Raw genomic sequence first — 24274 nt, 5'->3', positions numbered from 1 at the left:
TTGGGATCTGGTGACTGTAACCCATCTATCTACAGGGCTGGGGATATGCTGAGCTCGGGTGACTGTAACCTATCTATCTACAGGGTTGGGTTGATATGCTGGGCTCTGGTGACCCTAACCTATATATCTGCAGGGCTGAGTTGATATGCTGGGATCTGGTGACTGTAACCTATCTATCGGGCTGTGGGATATGCTGTGCTCTGGTGACCGTAACCTATCTATCTACAGGGCTGGGGGATATGCTGGGCTCTGGTGACCCTATCCTATCTATCTGCAGGGCTGGGTTGATATGCTGGGCTCTAGTGACCCTGACCTATCTATCTACAGGGTTGGGTTGATATGTTGGGATCTGGTGGCGGTAACCTATCTATCTACAGGACTGGGGTATATGCTGGGCTCTGATAACCATAACCTATCTATCTGCAGGGCTGGGGAGGATATGCTGGGCTCTGGTGACATACACCCTGTAAGCACAGACAAAGGAGATGAATAAATGAATAAATAAATAAATTGACGCTCAGCAATATATTAGTCTGTTTCAAAACTGGAAGACGCCAATATCTATGGAAGTAAACACATAAGATCTGGTGTACAAGTCATGAAAAAAAAAATTGGGTTTTTGTGCAAAAATTTGTGACTTTTTCCACTTTTGCCACACCCTCCAAGTTTCCTAGAAGGGGATGGGTTACGGACTGCGCCAGCCCTGCCATTTTTATGACAATTTATTCCAGTTTACTGGGATAAGTGATCTCTGAAATCTATGTCAGCTATAAGCAGTGGTGGAGGTACACCAGATTTATGGCGAGATGTTATGAATAAGGTATACCCTCCACCACTGCAACAGACATGAAGACTGGAGTTATCAATGTTAGTCTTCATAAATCTGTCCCATAATTTCCAAATTTTGGCTAACTTCTGATCCACACACACACACATTACGTATATATTTTTTGTTGAGTTATAGGGGTTGCACCATCATGACCACTCTTGTCTATATGCTATGTTATCAGGCACACCTTTGCAGGGTCGGATTGAGGTTCCTTGGGTCAAGCAGATAAAATGATTCCGGGGTCCACCTCTAACAACCTCTAGGAAATAGACCAAATTTGGGTGTCTCTTGCAGGGCCAATATTGTGTGCCCACTGGAGGAGCCTTTTTTGGGCCAGTCAACCATTGCCCCTTTAGGAACCAGAACTTAGAGTCAGCTCTACTGCAGTGGACTGCAGTATAATACTAATTCATACTAATTCTTCTGTAACCAACCAACAAAATCAGATATTCATTTAGGGCCTGAAAAGCCAAAAAGTGGAATTTTTCATAATAAAATAATATTTTGCTCGAAAATAACTTGTCAAAAATTGCCCCCAAAAAGTGCAATTCTCCTAAGTAGAAAGTTATATGTCTATAGTACACAGCAATGTAAATCCTGTCCTGGATATGCATATCCATAACACACTGGATGAAGCCATTTAATGCGGCCTCACCATTTATCACTAAGTCGTGTTGAAATGAAGCCACTTATTGGGAAGTCACTGTGTTCACATAGATATTGATTCACCCAAGAAAATGGATGACCCCATATGTGTTATGTTGACAGATGCACTTTAAAAATGTTGAGTATTGCTTTACTTAGAATGAATAGTTAACCATAAGCCTGAACTGTGCTGACACATGTTGTCCCTGGCGGCTACGTCTTACCTCTGCCGGTGCTGTAATGCTGCAGTTTATCACTGTACACGGCCTCTTTGCTGTACGTTCTCTTCCTGAAATACAAAAATAAACTAGACTTGAAAAATATTGATGCAAATGGATGTAATGTAGTTCAATAGAAGATCAGAAGATCAGAAGAAGATCAGTATAGACAACCACCAATATACAGCATTGCTGGTGGTCTGCACAGATGTCACCAGAACCAGCATATCACCCCAGCCCCAATAAATTGGTGAGGATCACCTGAATCAAACTTCCTTTTCATCTTGTGAATCAGTGTCTCCATTGCAAAGATATTGCTGTTTATTAGCTATGTTTATTAGCTCTATGGAGCAACAAGCCATTGCTTTAAAAGGGTAAGGGGCAACACCTTCATTGCTTCAAAGGGATCATTTGAATATTGACAAAATGGTGATATATAAGCAATTGAGGGGGAAGCATAACTTACAAGGGTGCAGGGGGAGTGGTGGCAGGACCCAGGAGCCTTAGGGTCCATTCACACGGAGGAAAATGATGAGGAATATGGTGTGGAATTTTCCACGCTGAAAAAAAAAGCCTCTCTTTGACTTCAAAGGGTGCTGCTACTTTTCCCGCTAGTGGAACCCATTGAAATCAATGGGAGGCTTTATTTTTAGCATGGAAAAATTCCACGTCAAATTCCTCACCATTTTCCACCGTGTGAATGGACCCTAAGGGTGCCCATAAGGTATCCATTCCCAATATGAGAAGACCAGTACTATACATGATACATCATAGTCCGGCAACCTGGAACAGATTTTGTATTGTGATCCAGGAGCTTGATGTTAAGCCCAGGGGCATAGTTATGGAGGGTACAGAGGTAGCAATCCCCAGAAGGGGCCTAAAGCCACATGGTAAATGGGGCCCAGGAGCTTCAAGCTACATCTCTGAACCAAGGTACAGATTCTCAAGGGAAAAATACCATTAGATTCAGATCAGCAGGGTTGGGTACTGGTGACAGACTGCCTTTAAGAACTTCTGCGCCCAAAATTTCACCTGTAGTTTACAAAGTGCTATAGATTTTTTTGTTTTATTGTGTTTTTTTTTTTTTTTAATCTCCTTAAACTAACTACAGCACATACACAAACCAATCTTATGGCAAATGGAAGGTTCACTTGTAGACATTTTCTTAAGCCTGGTACACATCTGCGTTCCAGCTATTCTGTTCCCCTATCTGCAAGCAGGACTTTTCTCGCTACATGGAAACCACATGGACTCCACTATGGTCTATGGGGTCGCTGGTTTCCTAAGGTAACCGTTTTTTTATGCGGATTAGGTTTCCATTCGGGGAATCACCAAGCGGACTTCCCAAATGGAAACTGAATGCAGATGTGAACCGGGCCTCAGAAATCATTGGTGATAATTTTGACTTGGAGCCCATGTTTAGTGATCCCATTTACTTTACTGGGTTTTTTTTCTGAGCAGATAAAATCCATATAGACAGGGCACCAGAGGCTTTCCTACCAATGACATCTTTTACCATGCCATTATTTTCCAAAATTTAATAATTCATCTAAATTATTATCTACAATTCCCAAAGGAACGTCAGAATATTTTATTGAGATATGAGCAATCTTTCCCAGAGAAATTATTTACATCATTGCTCTTGAGGTTGCTGGTTCTCCTTGAGGAGATCCAGCCGATGTGGAGAATCTTACCGCCAATGCTTTCTAGGAAACATATTGAAATTACGTCTCCTCCAGAAGGATGACAACTATATGTTCAGGTTTTCCATGATATTATCCTTCAATGTCAAAGTGGTAGGTTACATTACATACAATTATTTTTCCCATTTTTCCATATACAGTGCCCACGTTTTTGAGAAGACCCTACCGAGACCATATTTTCTGTGTGACGGATTTTCAGTTTTCCATGTTAACCATTCCCCTATTCCCCTAGAAGGCCAATTTTCGATGCAATTTTGCATGGCCAACCCAAAAAGATTTTACCAATTACTCTTATAACATGAAAAAGATGAAGCAATCTATTACTTTGCAAATAACGTATTGTTGCAGTAGGCCACTATATATATATATATATATATATATATATATATATATATATATATATATATATATAGTAGCACCGTCTACCAGGGGCAGTATGAACCTCCAGCAATCGGCAGACATAGAAAGAGTAAAGATGTTATTGTATTGCTCTTCACTTTAATATGACACAAGCTTACAAAGAAATCACAGCTCTAACCCCATCAAGCGACATAAAGACAGGAGAGCGTACTCACCTGCTGCAAACAATGGAGATGGCCACCAGAGACACTATGAAGACGACGCCTGCAGCCGCCGAGCCGGCAATCAGGGGAAGCTGCTCTCTGAGCTCAGATTTGTAATCCTCTAAAAGAGGGGATATGAGAAATTACACAGGGCGCTGCCAGGCTGCCCTACAACAATCAGCCTTTTGTAATGTAGCCTATCATTTGTGTCAGATAGAGCATGTAAGCGAATCTACAAATCTAGACCTCCATTCGGATCTTTATTATACGTATGTTCCTTTCATGATTCATGTTGAACCATCTAAAATGTCAAGTCTCCATTATGAGCCCCCACTCTTTTCACCCAGTAAAGGTCAGAAAATCTGTCAGAATCCTATCTTCTAGTAATTTCTTGTGTACCTACAAGTATATTCATGCGGTTCGGATGGTAAAAGACTTACATTTCCAGCATTTTCTATGCACCTGATGTTAATCAACTATCGATTTTCTCTGGGCGTTAAAGTGGAAGAAACACGATTTAGGTTCCATTCACATTAGGTGTTTCACTTCCGTTACCGGATGCACAAAATGGTTGCAAATGAAGCCTACAAGAGCTTTAGGCCAAGGTCCCGTTGCGGAAACGCAGCTTTTTTGTTGCAGATTCTGATCTTGAGCCAAAGCCAGGAGTGGACTGAGCAGAAGGTAGACGTATAAGAGCTTCCTATATGGTTTCCATTCCTATTGTAGATATTCTTGGCTTTTCCTCAAAAAAAGCAATAAAATCTGCAACAAATAAAAGCTGCATTTCCGCAATGTGGGGTCTCAGCCTTAAAGGAACAGTTTACAGACTACCGTTATAGAGTGTGCCTTGGTATCAATAACACCTACCCAAATCTGTGTCATATCAATCACATGCAGGCTTCATTTAGTGTTGCCTATGGGTATATTTGGTCAGAAGGTTACTACTGTCTTCAAGGAGACGTTGCCTTTACAGGTCACCTTTTAGTGTGTAGAGTCTTACAGACCATACAAGCTCTACTAAGAATTCTGGGAAAGGAATGAGCAAACGAGTTGGAAAAAGTAGAACTTGCTGTAGCGCCACCAAAACCAATGTCTGATTTTCTAGGAAACCTCGTCACATCTGGGATTCAAGCCAAATGGAAGAGAGACCCATCCAGAGACAGCTGTTTTGGGGTAACTGACCCTCATAAAGCAGGGTACTGGTTTGGCTGGGTAAGACGTTGCAGAAAAACTGCAGTTGAAGCACATTGCGTTTTTTCCTGCAACGCTTTTCACAGAAAGTCGGTACAGTTTTCCTCTGTGGACTTTCTGCTTCAATTATACCTATACGGAAAACACCAATTCGGACCACCCACTGGACAACTAAGGGTGGATTCACACTTGCGCCCTGTCTCCGTTTTGAGGTTTCTGTCTTTTGCCAACAGGAGACGGAAACCCGGTTGACCGTGTCCACCCGTGAGCGTTTTGTGGTCTCCGTGGTGAAACTGTTTTTTTTTAACCAGACACAAAGTTCCATGTCCGACTTTGTGTCCGGATAAAAAAAAAACGTTTTGTTGCGGAGACCATAAAACGCTCACAGGCGGACACTTTGCAAACCCATTCAGATTAATGGGTTTAAAAAATGACTGCCGATTTCTGTCTCCTGTCCAGTTTCTCGGGCAGAAGACGGAAACCAAAAGCAGAGACCGGGGCGCAGATGTGAACCCGGCCTAAGGACAGAATAAGTAGGGATCTCCATAAATATCTTACAACTGATACTAAATCTTCCTACAAAACTACATATCACTTTTCTCAGCTCATCCAGCTCTATACTACTCCGGTGTCAGATTAGACACCATGTTCCACATAACAGGTCCCTTTAAATGTTCCTGGAGGCTGGAAGCACAAGAGATGTGAGGTAAAGTAATGATCGTGACTGCTCGCACATAGCAACAGATCCTATTTATTACATAGATACCGTACATACAGACTGACTGGCCTCTTTAAATGCTAGTCCCGCAGTGAAAGACTAAAAATGTTTCAATCACGCTCTGTTGGTTCTGAATCCATTCTGCTTTATCAACAGAAGGTTTTTTTATTTTTTATTTTATTTATTTATTTTCTATTTTGCAGCATTTGAAGGAAAATGATCAATTTGGAAGCAGCGGCTCAAGGACAAAGAATAAAAACTGTAGACATAAAAATGTAGCAAGAAAGGAAGAAGTGTAAAGGTTGGAATGACTTGAGGCATGTTTACATGGAGATGTTATCATTGGGATGCAAAGTAGTGGTTATAATCACTGGCCGGTATACAATGGAAACTATCCCCATTAAAGGGGCTTTCTGCCTCCAAATCAAACTTTCATACTGATGATCAACAGTAAAGATTCCAACAGGAAAGATCATCAGCAGGGACGTAACTACTGCGGTAACTGCCGTAGCGGCTGCCACAGGTCCCGTGACATTAGGATTAACCCTAGCAGGTGACAGGCCCTATTTACTTACCCATCCTCGCTCCTGTTCATGGGTGCCCGCACATCCCTTTCTGCGGAATACTTTTCAGACCCTGGAATATAATGATTGTTGGGCCAGGGGAGGTGAGAAAACATAAAAACCACTGTTACTTACCTCTCCTTCGCTCCAGCAGGCTTCAGGCCTGTTTAATGACATCACAGATGTCAATTGGCCCAGCCCAGTGTCATTAGGCATCGCGACGCTGGCCTGAGTCAGGTGGCGTCTGGTATAACATTGAAGAAATGTGTGGGGAGTGTGCTGGAGCCACGGAGAGGTAAGTAACAGTGTTTTCTATGTATGTATCCTCCCCTGGATCTCCAATCATTATATTCTAGGGTCCAAAAAGAACAAACGTATAATAATTGTTCATGGGTGGTCCACAATGGGGCATAATACTGTGTGCAGGGTCCACTATGTGGCATAGTACTGTGTTCAGGGGCCACTATGGGGTATAATACTGTGTGTGCAGGCCACTAGGGCCACTATGGGCCATAATAGTGTGTGTAGGGGCCACTATGGGCCATAATACTGTTTGCAGGAATGCGTTTTTTTCTTTGGGGTGTTGGAGGGTATCAGGGGGCTGGGGAGGAGGGTCATGGGGGCCAAAGGAGCTGGGGGGAACCCCCATGTCAAATGTTCGCCTTGGGGTCACACCATTCCTAGTTATGCCACTGATCATCAGTATGTGACCTGTTGGGGTCCAACACCCAAATCCTACGCAGATCATCTGTTCTAGCAGCCGGGTGCCAAAAGTTGCTAGTGGACAGGAGTTGTGTGCAGCTCAGCTCCTATTCAAGTAATAGGTGTGTCACAGCAGTTCACTGGAACCATTGCTATACAGTGAACAGGTCTGCTGCGCCACTACAATCCCCTGCACCGCACACGCCGACTGTCCACACGCAGCTTCTGGCAAAATTAGGGGAATTCAGAAATTGAGAATCACTGTCTAGAACCCCCATATGCTCTAATTGTGCATAAGAAAAATTGTTCCAGCTCTAATAAATAAAAGTACTGTCTAAATATTAATAGAGATTTTATGTCAAAGATATTAAAATGGGCCAGTTCTTACATATTTGATCAGGGAATTCTGAGTAAATCACAGGTGGTCCTCTGCTTAAAGAGTAGAGTAGAGTAGAGTAGAGAGATGTAACAAAGAGTGTCTCTCACTCTGGAGGACCTGTACTGTCCTGCATTAAATAGACCAATCAGTGATTTGAATGGGCACTGTGTAATACTACACTTTGCCTGTGGTGGCACTGTAGGCAAATTGATCTGTTACTGCCAGTATTTCACAGATTCCAACAGGGGAAAACTTGATATATGCTTACTGACAAGGGACATTATAAAAAGTAAGACTTGTCCAAAGAATAAAAAACCTTTAAGGGGGCATTCACACGGAGTAACGCCGGGTGTGTATCACAGCCGTACACGCCGGCGTTACGGCAGACTGCCGAACACTTCCCATTCACTTCAATGGGAGCGCTCGTAAACACCGCTGTTACGAGTGCTCCCATTGAAGTGAATGGGAAGTGTTCGGCAGTCTGCCGTAACGCCGGCGTGTACGGCTGTGATACACGCCCAGCGTTACTCCGTGTGAATGCCCCCTAACTTATCAATCGAGGCGAGTATGTGGGATGTATAAAATGTTATGCTCAATTTTATTTAATATTCTTAGTTGGCTTCTAGTGAAATTGTTGCAAGTAAAATAAACTTTATCTCAACATCTACAAGGCCCAACTTAGTCAAGTGCCAATTCCAGCAGGACTGGCCAACCATCTATTGCATATAAGATGTTTGGCCAGTGTTCAGATGGCATCTATTGAAGGTATATGACCAGTTTAGTTTTCTGTTTTCATGTAATGGAACCCAAGATTAATGGAAATAGGAATACATATCTTATTGGAGGTCATGGAAGATATCAACTTGCCATTGTTCACTGGATATTATTACATGACAAGCAGTGACATGTTTGCTTTCCTTTGGAAACCTCATTGACTAGTTATTTGTCCCTCCCTAGTGTTCTTCCTGTATATACCGTATCTAATCTTCCTGCCCTTGTTCTCCTCCTGAAATGTCCTCCTGTTTAACTTTCCATGCCCTATTCTGTCTGACCTTTGAGTTTAATACTTCCAAACCCTACGACTCATGGACATTAATGAACATTCATCCAGGAACAAGGTGGATCTTCTTGTAATGACCACATTTCCGAGCCGATAACAGAGATGCTACATTAAGGCTCGGAGATGAGTAACGATATCGGAAATGAATGACAGGACAGGGTGGGATATTTTTCTCTTGACTCTTTATTTTCTTATCACTCCATATACAATCCATTGTTTTACTCACGGCTGTGTGAAAACATGGAGAAAAAAAATCCCCTCCTCTCTATCTTGGCCAACATCCATGTAACCTTTATTGGGCACATAGTCCAAAGAGGATTGGCAGGGAAGGTGTTAAGCTCGTTGGAACAATACATACGCACAGCATCTCTTGGCAACTCTATCTCCCCTCCTAATGCCCAGACTTGGTAAGAAGTGATGCCCAGCAGTGTTACGCATGCAATAGCCTGGCGCCGTGCCCCGTGCCAGCGTGGGTGGAATGTTTCCGTTCGTGGAGGAGAACCCTCGTGTCTGTCAAGCGGTGACACATGTGTTGGAATTTGATTATATCGCAAATGGGGGGGGGGGAATGAGAATTGAACTATTATACATTGATAGAGCTGAGAAGAATTCTTCACGGAATGGGACCTAGAATGAGATATTCTGGACGAGTTCTCTGGAGGAAAGTTCCGAGATGTAAATACACAGGATACATATTGTATGAATTGTGTGTGAAACACTCAGATTCAATGAGGCATATATAGTTTGAAATCTAATATATGTTCCATTTTACACTTCATTGCCAACATCAGAAGACGTTAACATGCCAATCAATTCTTCATATGGATTCTGATGGTAGTAACCAACCAAATGACCCATACAGATTGCTCATTTCCCTACATGGAGCTAGTTATAAAGGAGGACATAATATATATCATATACATCATTGGATTTCTCCACTGCAGTGCTGTACAATATGCCTGCCTGTGTAGAAGAAGCTCTTAGTCGCACATTACCATATGTACGTCTGGCAAGAAGTGGCTCTGTTTTTTATCGCCCAAACTCATTGGAGACTTATGTATGGCCAAAAACAATATTCTGTAAATGTGGCCAATTCTGTTAATAGGGTCTATGGTGAGTTAGGATGCCCTGCCTATACAATAATTTGGGGGGGGGCAGTACTTTTTTAATTACCTCTCAAAAAGTCTCCTTCACTACTCTGTTATTGGCTCAAGTAGCATTTTGGACCTTAAGTACTCTTTATGAACATGCTTAAAGGGGTTGTCCTGTGTGCTGCCTCTCCATTCAAAGTCTATGAGTAGTAAGGCCAAGCACTGTACTTGGTTAGCGTGATCTGTCCCAAAGAGTATGGGTATGTCACAGATTGGGGTATAACCGGGGGCTTCCATTATAACTATAAGCTCATCAGAGAAGGATTGTGAAAGCTGAGGAACCTACTATCCTATCCCTAGACAAGTGTATATACCGTATGTATGGGGATGTTGGGAGGAATAACAGCGTTCAGCCGTAGTATTGACAAGGCAAGTTCTATTGTCTCCTTCTAACATCATTCCATTGCTCCAGCACTATATATCAGTATGTGCCCCCGATAAGGTAAGTACACAACTCACAGGATGCCATAAACATTCATGTTCGCTAAGTAGCTTTACTACTCATTCATGACCAATGTTCCTAGTCAATTGACCACTTACCATCAGTCAGGGTTTGGAAGCACATTTTTCCACTGTATTTCCCATAACCTGCCACAGTTCGTGCTCGGACCTGCACCACATAGACAATTCCTGGCCTTAGCCCTTCTATGCTTGCCGTGTTTGTCTGGCTCTTGGCTATAGAAGAGTTAAATTCATTGTGATCCTAAAGATAACATGAAAGTGGAAAAAAGTAATTTTAGAATGTTTAGAAAAAGAATAAACATTTGAATAGAGGGGTTAGACATTTGGGAAAGGGCTTAGACAGTTTGGGGTAGGGGTTAGCTATTCGGGAAAGGGGCTGGACATTTGGGGATGGGGTTAAACATTTGGGGGTAGAAGTTATATATTAGGGAAAGGGTTATGCATTTGGGAAAGGGGTTAGACATCTGGGAATAGAGGTTAGACGTTTGAAAAAGGGGTTAGACATTTTGGGGTAGGGGTTAGCTATTCAGGAAATGACATGGGTTAGACATTTGTGGATAGGGATTACACATTTGGGAAAAGGAATAAGCATGTGGGGATAGGGGGTTAGATATTTGGGAAAGCGTTATACATTTGCAAAAGGAGTTAGACATTTGGGGATAGCTGTTAGAGATTTGGGAAAGGGGTTAGACACTTTAGGGTAAGGGTTAACCATTCGAGAAAGGGGTTAGACGTTTGCTTGAACAAGTTAGACATTTGCTTGGTAGGAATAATTCTGATAAAATGTTTACTCACCTATACATTGAGAACCACACAAATCACAGCGCCATTCTTTCCAATGGGTTGTGCATGGAATCGGAGCTCATGCTTATTCAAATCAATGGGTTTGTGCTACAATCCCAGACACAGTCCATGGATGAAACTGATATTTTCCTAATTTCTTACAACCCTTTAAACTTTACTGTGAAAAATAATGTTTTTCTCCATGTTCTAAGGGGCTTTGTTATCATAGACAACCCCGCTAAGAATGTGGCTCCAGAGCATCCGGGTCCTGCTGGCCATACCCATAATGCAAGAATACATTGAGTACAATTGAATCAACCAAGACGTCACAAAATAGGGGACCATGTGCCCTAGTATAGACAGTGGGTGTCTTCCTGAGACTACCCCTTTAAGGATGGCCTAATAGACATTTATTTACACACTCTAATTCCTGCAAACACCAAGGTTCTCATATTCCAGCTCCAGAAAGCCATTTGCCATTTGCCTTCCTTCATTCTTATACGCCTGTTTAACACACAATATGGCTGCCAGCACTGTGCACCGAAGACAAAACCTGCAAATAATAAGCTATAAACTGCAGCGTGTGGTTCTGCTCCTAACAGGTGATTCATGTATTAATTGGGATTTCTCCACTAGCGGAGCAGAGACAATGAATCTAATCACTGGTATTGTAATTTCAGCCAAATGCACAGAAATCAATGTATTGTCTGAAAGCCTGATAACTGTAGATCAATGGACGGCACCGTGACCACCTGGAATGGATATTCAGGAGAGAAATCACAGTTGAGGTGGAACAGCGATTTCCAGTCTAGGATTTTAAGGAGGCTATCAGAGAGGTATTGCATAGTCATGCAGGATGACAGACACCCTGGCTTCTTGTTGTACTAGTAAGATCGCCTATAGATCTCATACTGTACAGTATATCGGATCCATGTTCTGCACTACCAACTGAATAATCACATATCCTTGTGACCTCTAAGCAGACGATGTTACAGGAGCTGGAACCGCGGCCAAGAAGAACATTACTGAATTAGCAAACATTGTGCTCTTTATGGATCATTAAGACTTCCATAACCATCAAACGGGATAGATGGTGCTAATAACTTACTGTTCCCACCAATTCTAAGCTATTTAGTGCTGGACATGACTGGACATTTGAAACACAGCCTAAATGTCTCACCTTCTCATAATATCGGATCTCATAATCCAGAATGATACCATTGGGCTGTTCCGGCTGCGGCCAGGACAGGGTAATGCTCTTCATGGTTGCTCGCACTTGATGCATGATGGGTACAGTGGATGGAGCTGTAGAAATAGCAGTGGAAATATAGGATTTTAGTTACATCACCCAGGGGGAAGATATTTATTGAGTTAAACTAAACATAAATGCAAGAGATCTAATCAGAATAAGGCTTTATGTGCATGACCAAGTGTACCATCCGGGCGTAGACAACTGTCTTTCGGGTCCTCTCAGTCTGTGTGTTGGTTACAATGGATCCAAAGAGGACTGGCTCTAAAAAATATTGAATTGGGATGGAAGACCGAAAGATACTCGGATTGCACATTTGGCAATATGCATTAAACATTAAACAGGGTGCTGCTGAAAATGTATGGGCTCCCCTTAACCCCCTGTGCCCACATGATCTTCTGTGGCTGTTAGTATTAGGAACCACTACCTGCTTCTACTTGACTTGCTGTGACTGTTGGTATTAGGGCTAGTTCACATGGGGCAAGAGGGGGCGAATTTTGAAGCCGAATCCACTTCAAAATCTGCCCCCTCACAATAGAGGTCTGTGTAGACTACTAGCGTTCTTTTTTGCGCTAGAGGTTTGTTCCCGCTCGCACAAAAAAGACGCGAGCTGCCCTTTCTTCAGGCGGATTCCGCGGTGATTTCAGCCACGGCGTCCGCGTCGTCACACCTCCCTCCGGACTAAGCCCATTCATTTGGGACTAATACGGAGCAGAAAGCCACGATGGAATGTGTTCACGCGGAGCCCTGTGTGAACTAGCCCTTAGGCATCTCCTTCTGTGCTCACGTGGCCTCCTGTGACTGTTAGCATTAGGCACCACCCTGTGTCCACATTCAAGAAAGTACATTAGGGTTAGTGTTACATATTTCCTGACTGAAATTTGGACCACGCTGGATCAATGAATGTCGAGGCGGAGGGTGAGTTAGCTGTGATGGGCTTGCGTGTTCAGCCCACCAGACTGAATACGTAACAGGTCCGGAGTCGAGGCAGTGCCAATTACTGAACCCATGTCAAGTGGGAACCTACTAAGAGCCCATTCATTCTAGGGTTTACAATATATTACATCTTTACAATATTCATCATGGATCTATTGCACATTTACATCATTTCCACATTACACAATTCACTTTATCATGTCTACAATCTCATGTTCCCTATATCTGATGCAGTTCTGATAGAAGACAATACAGCGCCCCATGGAGGTACCATATAGTTGCGTATTCAGTGCTTCAGTCTTCATAATATGGAGCTGTAGTATTGTGAAGAATCCATATTAGGCTATAGCTTTAATTTTTCTTAGGTGTTGTCTGTCCTCCCTTATTTTACACCCACCACGACCGATGCTACAAGGTCTCTAATGTGGAGCCATATTTTGAATATATTTATCAGTGCTTTGTACAAGGAGGACATCGCACCAAGTACTCACTGGGAGGGTCTGGCAGCGATCAGAACTTGTCTGGGACTCCATCCAGTAGTTTAGAGAAAATCGTCACTCAATGATATGAGCGGTAGCAGAAATGTATATGTGGAAGCAATTACTATTCTCCCATGCTTCTATTAAAGGTGGTCTTTATGTAATACGCACATTCCCATATGCTGATGCAATATATATACAGTACTAGCAGGAGGACCCGGCTTCGCACAGGTATATTTCATATTCATGTTTGTGTAGTGGCCCCATAACAATTGTCCAGTTTTGAATTGGTGTATTTTGTATATTGCATGTGTTTGTGTCCATAAGCATCATGTGATCATGTGTATCTCATTTCGGATATTAGTGACAAACCAGGGTTCGGTTGTTATGGAGATCTGGTGTGAAGCTATATCACACGTATCTAATTGTTTGGCATGTGGAACTGTGTGCAGACACGCATGTCTAATCCTGCGGCATATGGAACTGTGTATAGACACACGTATCCAATCCCCCGGCGTGTGGTACTGTGTGCGTGCATTGGCGCATATCCAATATTCCGCCGTGTGGTATTGTGTGCAGTGGTGCGCATCTAATCCTGCGGCGTGTGAAACTGTGTGCAGACTTGCGTATCTAATCCTCTGGCTTGTGGTACTGTGTGCAGACGTGCATATCTAATCCTCCGGCATGTGGTACTGTGTAAAGACGCGCTTATCTAATCCTCTGGCATGTGATACTGTGTGTTGACCTGTGTATCTAATCCTCTGGCATGTGTAACTGTGTGCAGATGCACGTATCTAATCCTTTGGCATGTGGAACCGTGTGCTAACCTGTGTATCTAATCCTCTGGCGTGTGGTACTTTGTGCAGACGCACGTATCTAATACTTTGGCATGTGGAACTGTGTGTAGATGCGCGTATCTAATCCTTCGGCGTGTGTAACTGTGTGCATTGTCGCGTATCCAATCCTCTGGCGTGTGGTATTGTGTGCAGTAGCGTGTATGTAATCCTGCGGCGTGTCAAACTGTGTGCAGACGTGCGTATCTAATCTTCCGGTATGTGGTACTTTGTGCAAACGCGCGTATCTAATCCTCTGGCATGTGGAACTGTGTGCAGACGCGCGTATCTAATCCTTTGGCATGTGGAACTGTGTGTAGATGCGCGTATCTAATCCTATGGCATGTGTAACTGTGAGCATTGTCGTGTATCCAATCCTAAAGCGTGTGGTACTATGTGCAGTGGTGTGTATCTAATCCCTCCGGCTTGTGGTACAGTGTGCAGACGTGCGTATCTAATGCTCTGGCGTGTTACTGTGTGCAGATGTACGTATCTAATCCTTTGGGTTGTGGAACTGTGTGCAGACACGCATATTTAATCCTCTGGAGTGTGGAACTGTGTGAAGATGTGCGTATCTAATCCGTCGGCTTGTGGAACTGTGTGCAGACGCGCATATGTAATCCATTGGCGTGTGGAACTGTGTGCAGAAAAGCGTATGAAATCTTTCGGCACGTGGTACTTTGTGCAGACACGTGTATCAAACTCGTGGCCCCTGGCCCGCGTGGCTTCGGCCCACCCAAACCTCTGTAGCGTGGCCCCCTCCTCCAATGCGCACCTCCAAACCCTACCCCCGCGGAATCCCAGGTAAGGGGGTCCTGGGCGCCCATCTGGCTCCCCAAACCACTGTTGTGCAGCCCCCTCCCCTCCTGCGCGACCCCCTGGGCTCCCAAAGTCCTATACCGTGGCCCCCCGGCACAGAACACTACAGTCCCCCGTGGTTACTCGCACAGCCGATCCAGTTGCCCTGCCACAGCGAGTGAGGCTGCGTGTCCGCTTCACTCCGCAGTAGTGGGTATGCACCATTGTGTCAGTGCATGTCAGTGTCGCGCCGGAGCGGCGAGCCGCCACCATGTCTTCCAGCTCGCACTTCGTCCATCGGGCCGCCCACAGGATGCAGCAGACCTATCAGAGTCCTGCTGAAGCCAGGGATGACGTCATCTTAGGTCCTGCAGCGTAGCAGGACCATACGTTCTCCGGTAGCGGTCGTGATGTCAGGGGATGGATCGGCCTATGAAGTGGCCTATGTTTCCTTCCCATCACCATACAGGTATGTGTGCAATATCAGCCAAATCCGTTTGGCCGTGATTGAGGAACAAACATCCAAACTCACAAACTTTCACATTTATAATATTAGTAGGATAGTAGGATATATATGTTAATGATAGATAATGACATGTTATTACAGAGATAGATAACAAAGGCATCACATAATGCAGTACAATATATATACTTTACATATAGCAGTGTATATATAAAATGTATAAAACACACGTATGAATTGTTGCTCATCCTCAGGTAATGCGGTATTTATTGGGCATTGTTGGTTCTTTGCACTTCTTTAACACTTTCAATCCAAAAAGGATTTGCAGCACTACATCGATCTATGTAGCAATCAATAATTAAGTATATAGTGTCCTTTTAGCACCCCCGCAGGTGAAGAACAGTATTACACAGTTCACAGTAGACCCAGACTTGATGAGTCCCTCACAGTAGACCCAATGGGCAGAGCCAGACTTGATGAGTCCTTCAGAGAGAGACGCTTAGTAGATGCTCTCTGTTCTGGTTACAGGTCCTGAATGGGACTCCCCACCCCAAACCCACCTACCCACAATTCCCTAATAAGTATTTAAAATGGGTTTTCTAAATCAGACAACCCCTTTAAGGTCTCTCTTTTTTATGATAAAGATTTTCACGGCAGCATGGCGAACAGCCAGTGATTTTTTTTTGTCAGGTAATTTCTCCTGTCCCAGTTCTATTAACAAAGAGTCATTGTACTGTAGAAACAATGCAGACCCAGAGGCCCGCATGACAAATTCAGCTCTGCTACCTCTCCATGTACATTTTTGTTATACAATAATGATCAGGTGACTCAGGTGATGGAAAACAGTCGGCGCAGATCATGTGCAAAGTGCAACAGGCACATAAAGCAGTCACAAGTGTGAATTATACCGAAGGATGACAGCTGTAATGCAATTTGCATTGTGTAGTAAAGTTCATCGTGTAATTGCTTCTGTAATTAATCCATGTTAAGCTGTGCTTTAAGACAATGTGATATGATCCCGCCAGATAAACCTATTATTCTACATGCTCGGCCTTCTCGGAGTTAAACCCTGCCTCATATGACGGCCTTGTATCATTCCGAAGTTTCCAATGCGAGGAGTTGGGGTCTCGCCGGTTCCTCTCTGCTTTGCATAATGCTTCATTTCGGAGGTCAGCTCTGTTTACCTCCCCAATACAAGGTCTCTCTTTCAAGTGCACGCAGGAGGCAGAAAGCCGACGCTTCTTCTGTTTACACAGATCTCCTCTAATCCGCCTTTTTTGTTTTCTATTCCCATCCTTTTGGAGAAGGATGTTAATTTCCTGAAATTAAGCACTTAACTTGATTGCTGTTTTGTTAATTGCAGGCTTCATAGCTATGGCACTGTTGCGTGGTTAGCATGGGTAATGCAGTAAGAATTTAGAAAGCTACAGCAACAGGATCAGCGTCAAGTATTCTCCTCGAAAATTACATTGCTTCAGATAATTCCGCATGTACGTCACACGGAGTCTACAGCCAAATGCAGAATGGGGAACTACAGGTCCCAGTAAGCCATATACAGCAACAAGTGCAAGGATGCAGACTGCCTTTGTAAGACCAGCTGGCTACATTTATCTTTATGGATTCACACTCCATTTTTTTTAAGTATGCCACTTTCTAGGGTGCTAAGTGGGTCGTCTACTACTGATGACATCATTCCAGAGCTAATCGTACGATGTAATGTCACCAGAATCCACAATATCTACTTAACCCCGGAGGCAGATAGGTTACACTCACTTGAATCAAACAGCGTTTATGCGTTTTCCCCTTGTGCCTCCGCTCCCAAGATATCACCATTTTTTTTAAGTACGCCACTTTCTAGGGTGCTAAGTGGGTCTTCTGCTACTGATGACATCATTCCACAGCTAATCGTATGATGTAATGTCACCAGAATCCAGAATATCAACTTAACCCCGGAGGCACTTGAATCCAACAGAGTTTTCCACTTGTGCCTCCGCTGCCAATATGTAATTGAATTCTTTGGAGCAACAAGGTACTTGCCATTACTCCAAAGAGGTAAAACCAACGTCCTTATTGCTACAAAGAGTTCATTTGCATATCCTGGTGACAGACTCCCTTGGCCCCATGAGATGTCTCGCTGCATAAAAGTGCTGCGGGAAAAAAAAGCGGCGGCAACGCATCAAGGTTCTTCCTGGAGCGCTGTAGACAGAAGGTTCGGGAGTTTTCCTCCGCTGACTTTCTGTTACAATTATACCTGTGGGGAAATGGCTGGCGTTTCTGTAAGTATAATTGACATACTGCAATTTACAAAAATGCGCCGCTTTTGGAAATTGCGGCATGTCCGCAATATGGTTTTTACCGCAATGTGGGCATGGGATTCGCTAGAATCCCATCCAGTTTGCCCTTACTGTAAAATGTCGCGATTTTTCCCGCAGTGGGGCAAATTACAGGGTTTCCCAAGGGCCCTTAAATGGCTTTTCTGGGATTGTAATATTGATAGCCTATTCTTAGGACAGACCATCTATATAAAATCAGTGGGGTCGGACACCAACCAGCTCATCACTGCGACCTCTTCACTGACTATCAAGCACAGTACTGTACACTGCGAAAGACTGTGCTTGGTATTGCAGCTCAGTCCCATTCCCTTGGATGAGACTGAGCTTCAAACAGGCCTCCTGATGAATGAATGTTATGTCACCAGCCGGTGCTCACTACAGCTGATCTGTGGAGGTCCTTGGGTATTGGACCCCCACTGATCAGATATGGATGACCTATCCTTAAAGCTCCTTTAATACTTGTAGAGGCTCAGTAGGTAACAAGGCTCTCTGCCACCTTAAAAGAGCTTTAGCCTCCTACTATTTGCTACAGCTCATACACATAGATGCATTATGTCTCCAATTTGCACTGGGCTGTACTTGGGCTTCCATAGTGGCTGTGAGCCCTCTATTATACCTCTCTATGGCTCCAATTTCATATCTATGAGCCATAAACCATGTCATGAAGTGAGCTAATGAATTGTCTAGAAGTTCTGAATGTAGTACAAATATACTGTAATACAATAAGATTTACACTATGTGATCAAAGGTATCCAGACACCCCCCAAAACATAAGTTTTTCATATTAGGTGCATTGTGCTGCCACCTACTGCCAGGTACTCCATATCAGCGACCTCAGTAGACATTAGACATCTTGAGAGAGCAGAATGGGACGCTCCGCAGAACTCACGAACGTGGTCAGGTGATTGGGTGCCACACATCACACAGGTCAATGACAAACGACGCCTCGCTTGGTGTAAGGAGCGTAAACATTGGACGATTGAACAGTGGAAAAACATTGTGTGGAGTGACGAATCACAGTACACAATGTGGCGATCCGATGGCAGGGTGTGGGTATGGCGAATGCCCGGTGAACGTCATCTGCCAGCGTGTATAGTGCCAACAGTAAAATTCGGAGGCGGTGGTGTTATGTTGTGGTCGTGTTTTTCATGGAGGGGCCTTGCACCCCTTGTTGTTTTGCGTGGCACTATCACAGCACAGGCCTACACTGATGTTTTAAACACCTTCTTGCTTCCCACTGTTGAAGAGCAATTCGGGGATGGCCATTGCATCTTTCAACACGATCGAGCACCTGTTCATACTGCACATCCTGTGGCGGAGTGGTTACACGACAATAACATCTCTGTAATGGACTGGCCTGCACAGAGTCCTGACTTGAAACCTATAGAACACCTTTGGGATATTTTGGAACGCCGACTTCGTGCCAGGCCTCACCGACCTACGATACCTCTCCTCAGTGCAGCACTCCGGGAAGAATGGGCTGCCATTCCCCAAGAAACCTTCCAGCACCTGATTGAACGTATGCCTGCGAGAGTGGAAGCTGTCATCAAGGTTAAGGGTGGGCCAACACCATATTGAATTCCAGCATTACCGATGGAGGGCGCCACAAACTTGTAAGTCATTTTCAGCCAGGTGTCCGGATACTTTTGATCACATAGTGTATATAATGTTACACTGTGCCCCCCCGCTTGGCTTGATTGGTGACATTGGCACCCCATATCCATAAATGCAAATTCGCTGAGCCGTATAATATCTGTTGCTCAATTTTGTCACAATGGGGTGACCCACAATAGTTCCAGGAGACAAACTAAAACACCAACGCTATTTATACATGATGACAATAGTGTCGGCAACATCAAGTCATATCTCATCTACTAAATTTCAAGATCGTTCCACCATGTTGGTCATGTTATAAGGGCAGACATCATACAACACCAGATGAACAGATTCCATACCCTCTATGATTTACATGATATATGACATACGTCACTTTGCTGTAAAGTCGTCTGCCGACATTCACAGGGTTAATTACGAGGAGCCCTTCTCCTAAGAATCTTGGACCACGTGCAAATGCTCAGCATTTGCTGGATATATAAAAGACGGATGGCTATGCTGAGATCCTTTGAGCGGATTTGATAGATGTTTTTGCATTAATGGATATTGAAACCAGTTATGTATGTGACACAAATAAAAATATGAAGAGACGACAAAGTCGCAGATAATATGGATGGATGCTAGATTGAAGAACATGACTTGGGAGATAAAGAAATAGATAGGCTGGAGGTGAAGGAGAATGGTGGAGACGTCTGCTGCAGCGCTAAAAGCTTCTGTCTCAATCTGTCTGCTCCTATTTCTGGCGAATATCCAGGAACGTATCGCATATTTATATCATATCATATCAAATTGTCAATTATTGTCTTACCTGATGGTATTTTAATGCAGTTAAACTATTATGGATTATAGACTATATAGCATTAAAGCACTGCGCTCTTCTAAAGCCTTTGGGAGTTGCGTATGTGACGAGACTGTCAATGAGATGGTATAGTATATCTGGAATCGTTGGCCTGGATTTCTGGTTATATCGTGCGGCATACACGGTATTGTAACCACATTGTAATACATACATACATATATAAATGCAGATATGTCTATCCTTACATGGTCAAGATAAGCCTGGCTTCAAATGAACTTACCAGCTTGGTTAGTGGTGATATTCACAGAGACATGCTGGGGAGGAAATGGACTTCTATTGGTGACTCCATTCACAGCCTGGATCTCAAAGGTGTAAGGGGTATGAGCCCACAAATTACTAATAAAGACACGAGTGTCCGTCAACCCCATCTGCCGTGGAACAAAATCTACATTGTCATCACATCTTGAGCAACTCCGCCGGTCAGAACGGCACTTCTTGCAGATGATATTGTAGGTGACGTCATCCCTGCCACCAGTTTCACGTGGTGGATGCCACTCCAAGGTGATGGATGTCTCATTGACTATTGAGATGACATTACGGGGTCCGGAAGGAACACCTGAGGACAAACACAAGGATCAGTAATTGAGAACTTTAAGATCCACATCATCAATTGGTGGCTTCATTGCTGCTCTATAATGTGTTGTCCCTTCATATAATATAATGGTCCATCTCCAACAACTCCAGCTCTTGTCATCCTTTGTGGACACTCCACTGATTCCAGGAGTTCTTTTTGGTGCCCGTTTCTGACTAGGTGCTTTAATGTCAAGTGGTAGCGTCAGTCAGGAATAGGCAAGGGGGAGTGGCTGAGGATTGAGGATCACACCCTTTGCCTTTTCCTACCTAAAACCACCCACTTGTCATTAGAGAGTCTAGTTTAGCAAACCAGGCAAACCAACCGTACTGACTGCTCGGGAATTTTTTTATTTTTTCGTCTACCATAGGCACGGAGCCTATTATCTTACGATCTCTTCTATAACACTTTGCAATACTACTGCATTGTAGTCAATGACGTTTGTCAGGTCTTTGCCTGGTTGGGTATGGCCATGTGGGATGCCGCACGTCGATATCACAAGTTACTATAACCTTTATGGATTTCATGTCTATGTGTCAAAATCTTTGAAGGTCACATTAGTTTTCTTCCCTGTTCTTATGGTTCTCTAATCTGGTTTCTAAAAGCAACGAGGCCAGGAAGCTTTCCCAAAGAGGAACCGATGTGGAAACCAAGTTAAAAAGTTCTGTTTATAAGAGGCCTACAAATATCTTAGACAATGAAGAATAAAATAAGGATCTTGATATATTTTTGTTCCACCTCGCAGACACGGTTTTATATTATTTTATGTTACTTTTATCAAGCGCTTCCTCGGAGATTCTATTTCAGGCATTTACTGCCCACTCGATAAAGTAATACTTTCTGACTTTGTGAACTCTTGCTATTTCTACACTCAAGTGCCACAGTGTGATTCCCCCTCCCCGCTCTTTGAAGCAGTGCTGTCTTCCTGAACCTTGTTAAGGGCAGTTAATGCAGTATGTGTAGTAACTGGCATCCCTGGGGTCCCAAATGTCATATGTGGAAATGTGTCGGCCACAAAGCAAAATTGTCTAGGTCACGATGCTGAAATGTCTATTTGGAAAAAATTATCAAAATGTTCAACGGGGAAGGATGCTTCGGGATAAAGGGTAATGGAACAAACAGTACTTGTTTTTTGCAATCATGGAGTACTACAGTAAAGGTGTGCACCATTGGAAAGGTCAAAGAATATGCAAAAAGCTTTCCTTTATTGGATAAGGAAAACTGTTCGTCTAGAACCTAAAGCCAACCCAGAATACCCCCTCTAAAACAAAGGAAGACCCATCTGCAGACCCCCATCAGTGTGAAACAGAATACTGGCTGGCCAAGTGAGAAGACATAACCGTGGGCCAAAATGGGTAAAATTTCAGATGTATCAGATGTATAGGCGGTGCTAGGAATTCTGGGGAAAAAATATGCAATAGTACATATCTATCTATCTATCTATCTATCTATCTATCTATCTATCTATCTATCTCCTATCTATCTAATTATCTATCATCTATCTATCTATCTCATATCTATCTATCTAGCTATCTAATTATCTATCAATCATCTATCTATCTATCTATCTATCTCTTTCCTATCTATCTATCTATCTATCTATCTATCCATCTAAGAAGTGGAAAAAATGACAGCACTCCAACATTTAGAAAAAGTGTGGGTTTATTCCAAGCAGCGACGTTTCGGTTCTTATCTGAACCTTTTTTCAAGCTTGAAAAAGGTTCGGATAAGAACCGAAACGGCGCTGCTTGGAATAAACCCACACTTTTTCTAAATGTTGGAGTGCTGCCATTTTTTCCACTTCTTATGTAAAGTTGAATATTAGCCATCTTCTAGATTGGCTTTGCACCCGGTTTGTATGCTGTGCTGCTTCTGCATTTTTTTCTATCTATCTATCTATCTATCTATCTATCTATCTATCTATCTATCTATCTATCTATCTATCTATCTACCTCGTATTTATCTATATCATATCTATCTTGTATCTATCTATTATCTATCTATCTATCTATCTATCTATCTATCTATCTATCTATCATCTATCTATTATCTATCTATCCCATTTTAAATACTCTCTTGGGGAATGCTTTATTAATAACTAGGAGGTCGGCATTTATGACCTTTATCCATCAGGTACATTAAATAATGGATACAAAGGAGTAGACTGACAGTCCTTATAATTATCTGCAAACAGTGTAATGTTATGGTCCCAGGTAGCAAGCCACAGCCAAAACGCGCTATGGCAAAAACCACAGCAGAAGCGCATCATGTTTTTCCGCAGTGTTTTTCACAAAAATTCTGCGGATAATTCCTCTCTGTCCCTACTATACGTGTCCAGATAATACCAGCATTTCCATTAGTATAGCTGACATGATGCGATTTACAAAAACATGCAGGTTTTTGTCTGCAATGTGTGGATGGGATTAACCAGAATCTCATCCACTTTGCAGGTAATGTAGAACGTCAAAAACCAGTGGAAGCAAAACAAAAAAGTATTGCAAGTGTGAACACGGTTTTATTTAGATTATGTTGCTCCAAGGCTCTCTATAGACAGACCCAACAATGCCGTGTGTGCAGAAGTGTTAGCCTTAGACGCGTTCTCTTATTTTAATATTATTTATACAGAACCTTTGTATGTCGAAGCCTTTACAGTACATTCAATGAAACGCTTTACATAGAGCCCTTTGCTGTCAAGGTCTTTACAGTGAATGAAAATCTAACAATTATTTACAAAGATCTTGCAAGTAACTTGTACAAGGCAACGACATAAAAGACCTTCACGTTGGGTTCCTCTGAATATGGTGCCCATTGTTTCACAAATTGGCCTATAAAGCCTGGGACACGTCATAGGGCCATTAAGCTGAGAACAATGCGTAGAAGACAATGTAGAAACGTAGGGAAGGGACAGAAAGAGTTAAACGTTCCAGCCATACCATTGAAGTAGCATGTCACTTAATCACATTATAACAACCACTTTGTAAGCCACTCTAGAATCCGTTTCCACAGTTACCATCTACTAGAAAGTCACATTCCCAACGTTAGAGAGGCCGGGCGCGTTAACATTTTATATCTTGTTTTCCTCTTGACTACGGCTGATATCCGCCACTATTACAGATCGCCATCCTAGGACCAGGTTTGTCATGGACCTCCTGCACGATAAGTCCGAGGTTAT

At 43.1% G+C, this 24274-nt stretch overlaps 1 protein-coding gene across 2 annotated transcripts in view; it reads right to left on the bottom strand.

Moving 5' to 3' along the window:
• EPHB1 (EPH receptor B1) overlaps positions 1 to 24274 on the bottom strand; it is a 289639-nt gene that overhangs the window by 58460 nt on the left and 206905 nt on the right. For both annotated transcript variants that reach the window (XR_012715343.1, XM_075269057.1), the window contains exons 5-9: positions 20752 to 21087; positions 12148 to 12272; positions 10263 to 10425; positions 3971 to 4079; positions 1699 to 1763 (exon numbers count right to left, since the gene is read on the bottom strand). Coding sequence is in view for 1 of the 2 variants with exons in the window: in XM_075269057.1 (XP_075125158.1) it covers positions 1699 to 1763; positions 3971 to 4079; positions 10263 to 10425; positions 12148 to 12272; positions 20752 to 21087 (798 nt within the window). In the remaining variant the exon portion in view is untranslated. The remainder of the gene's footprint in view (positions 1 to 1698; positions 1764 to 3970; positions 4080 to 10262; positions 10426 to 12147; positions 12273 to 20751; positions 21088 to 24274) is intronic.

The sequence above is a fragment of the Leptodactylus fuscus genome, chromosome 3 (genome assembly GCF_031893055.1).
Source record: "Leptodactylus fuscus isolate aLepFus1 chromosome 3, aLepFus1.hap2, whole genome shotgun sequence".
NCBI lineage: Eukaryota > Metazoa > Chordata > Amphibia > Anura > Leptodactylidae > Leptodactylus > Leptodactylus fuscus.
Note: the sequence above shows the minus strand (reverse complement) of the source record. Positions and strands in the feature narration are given on the sequence as shown.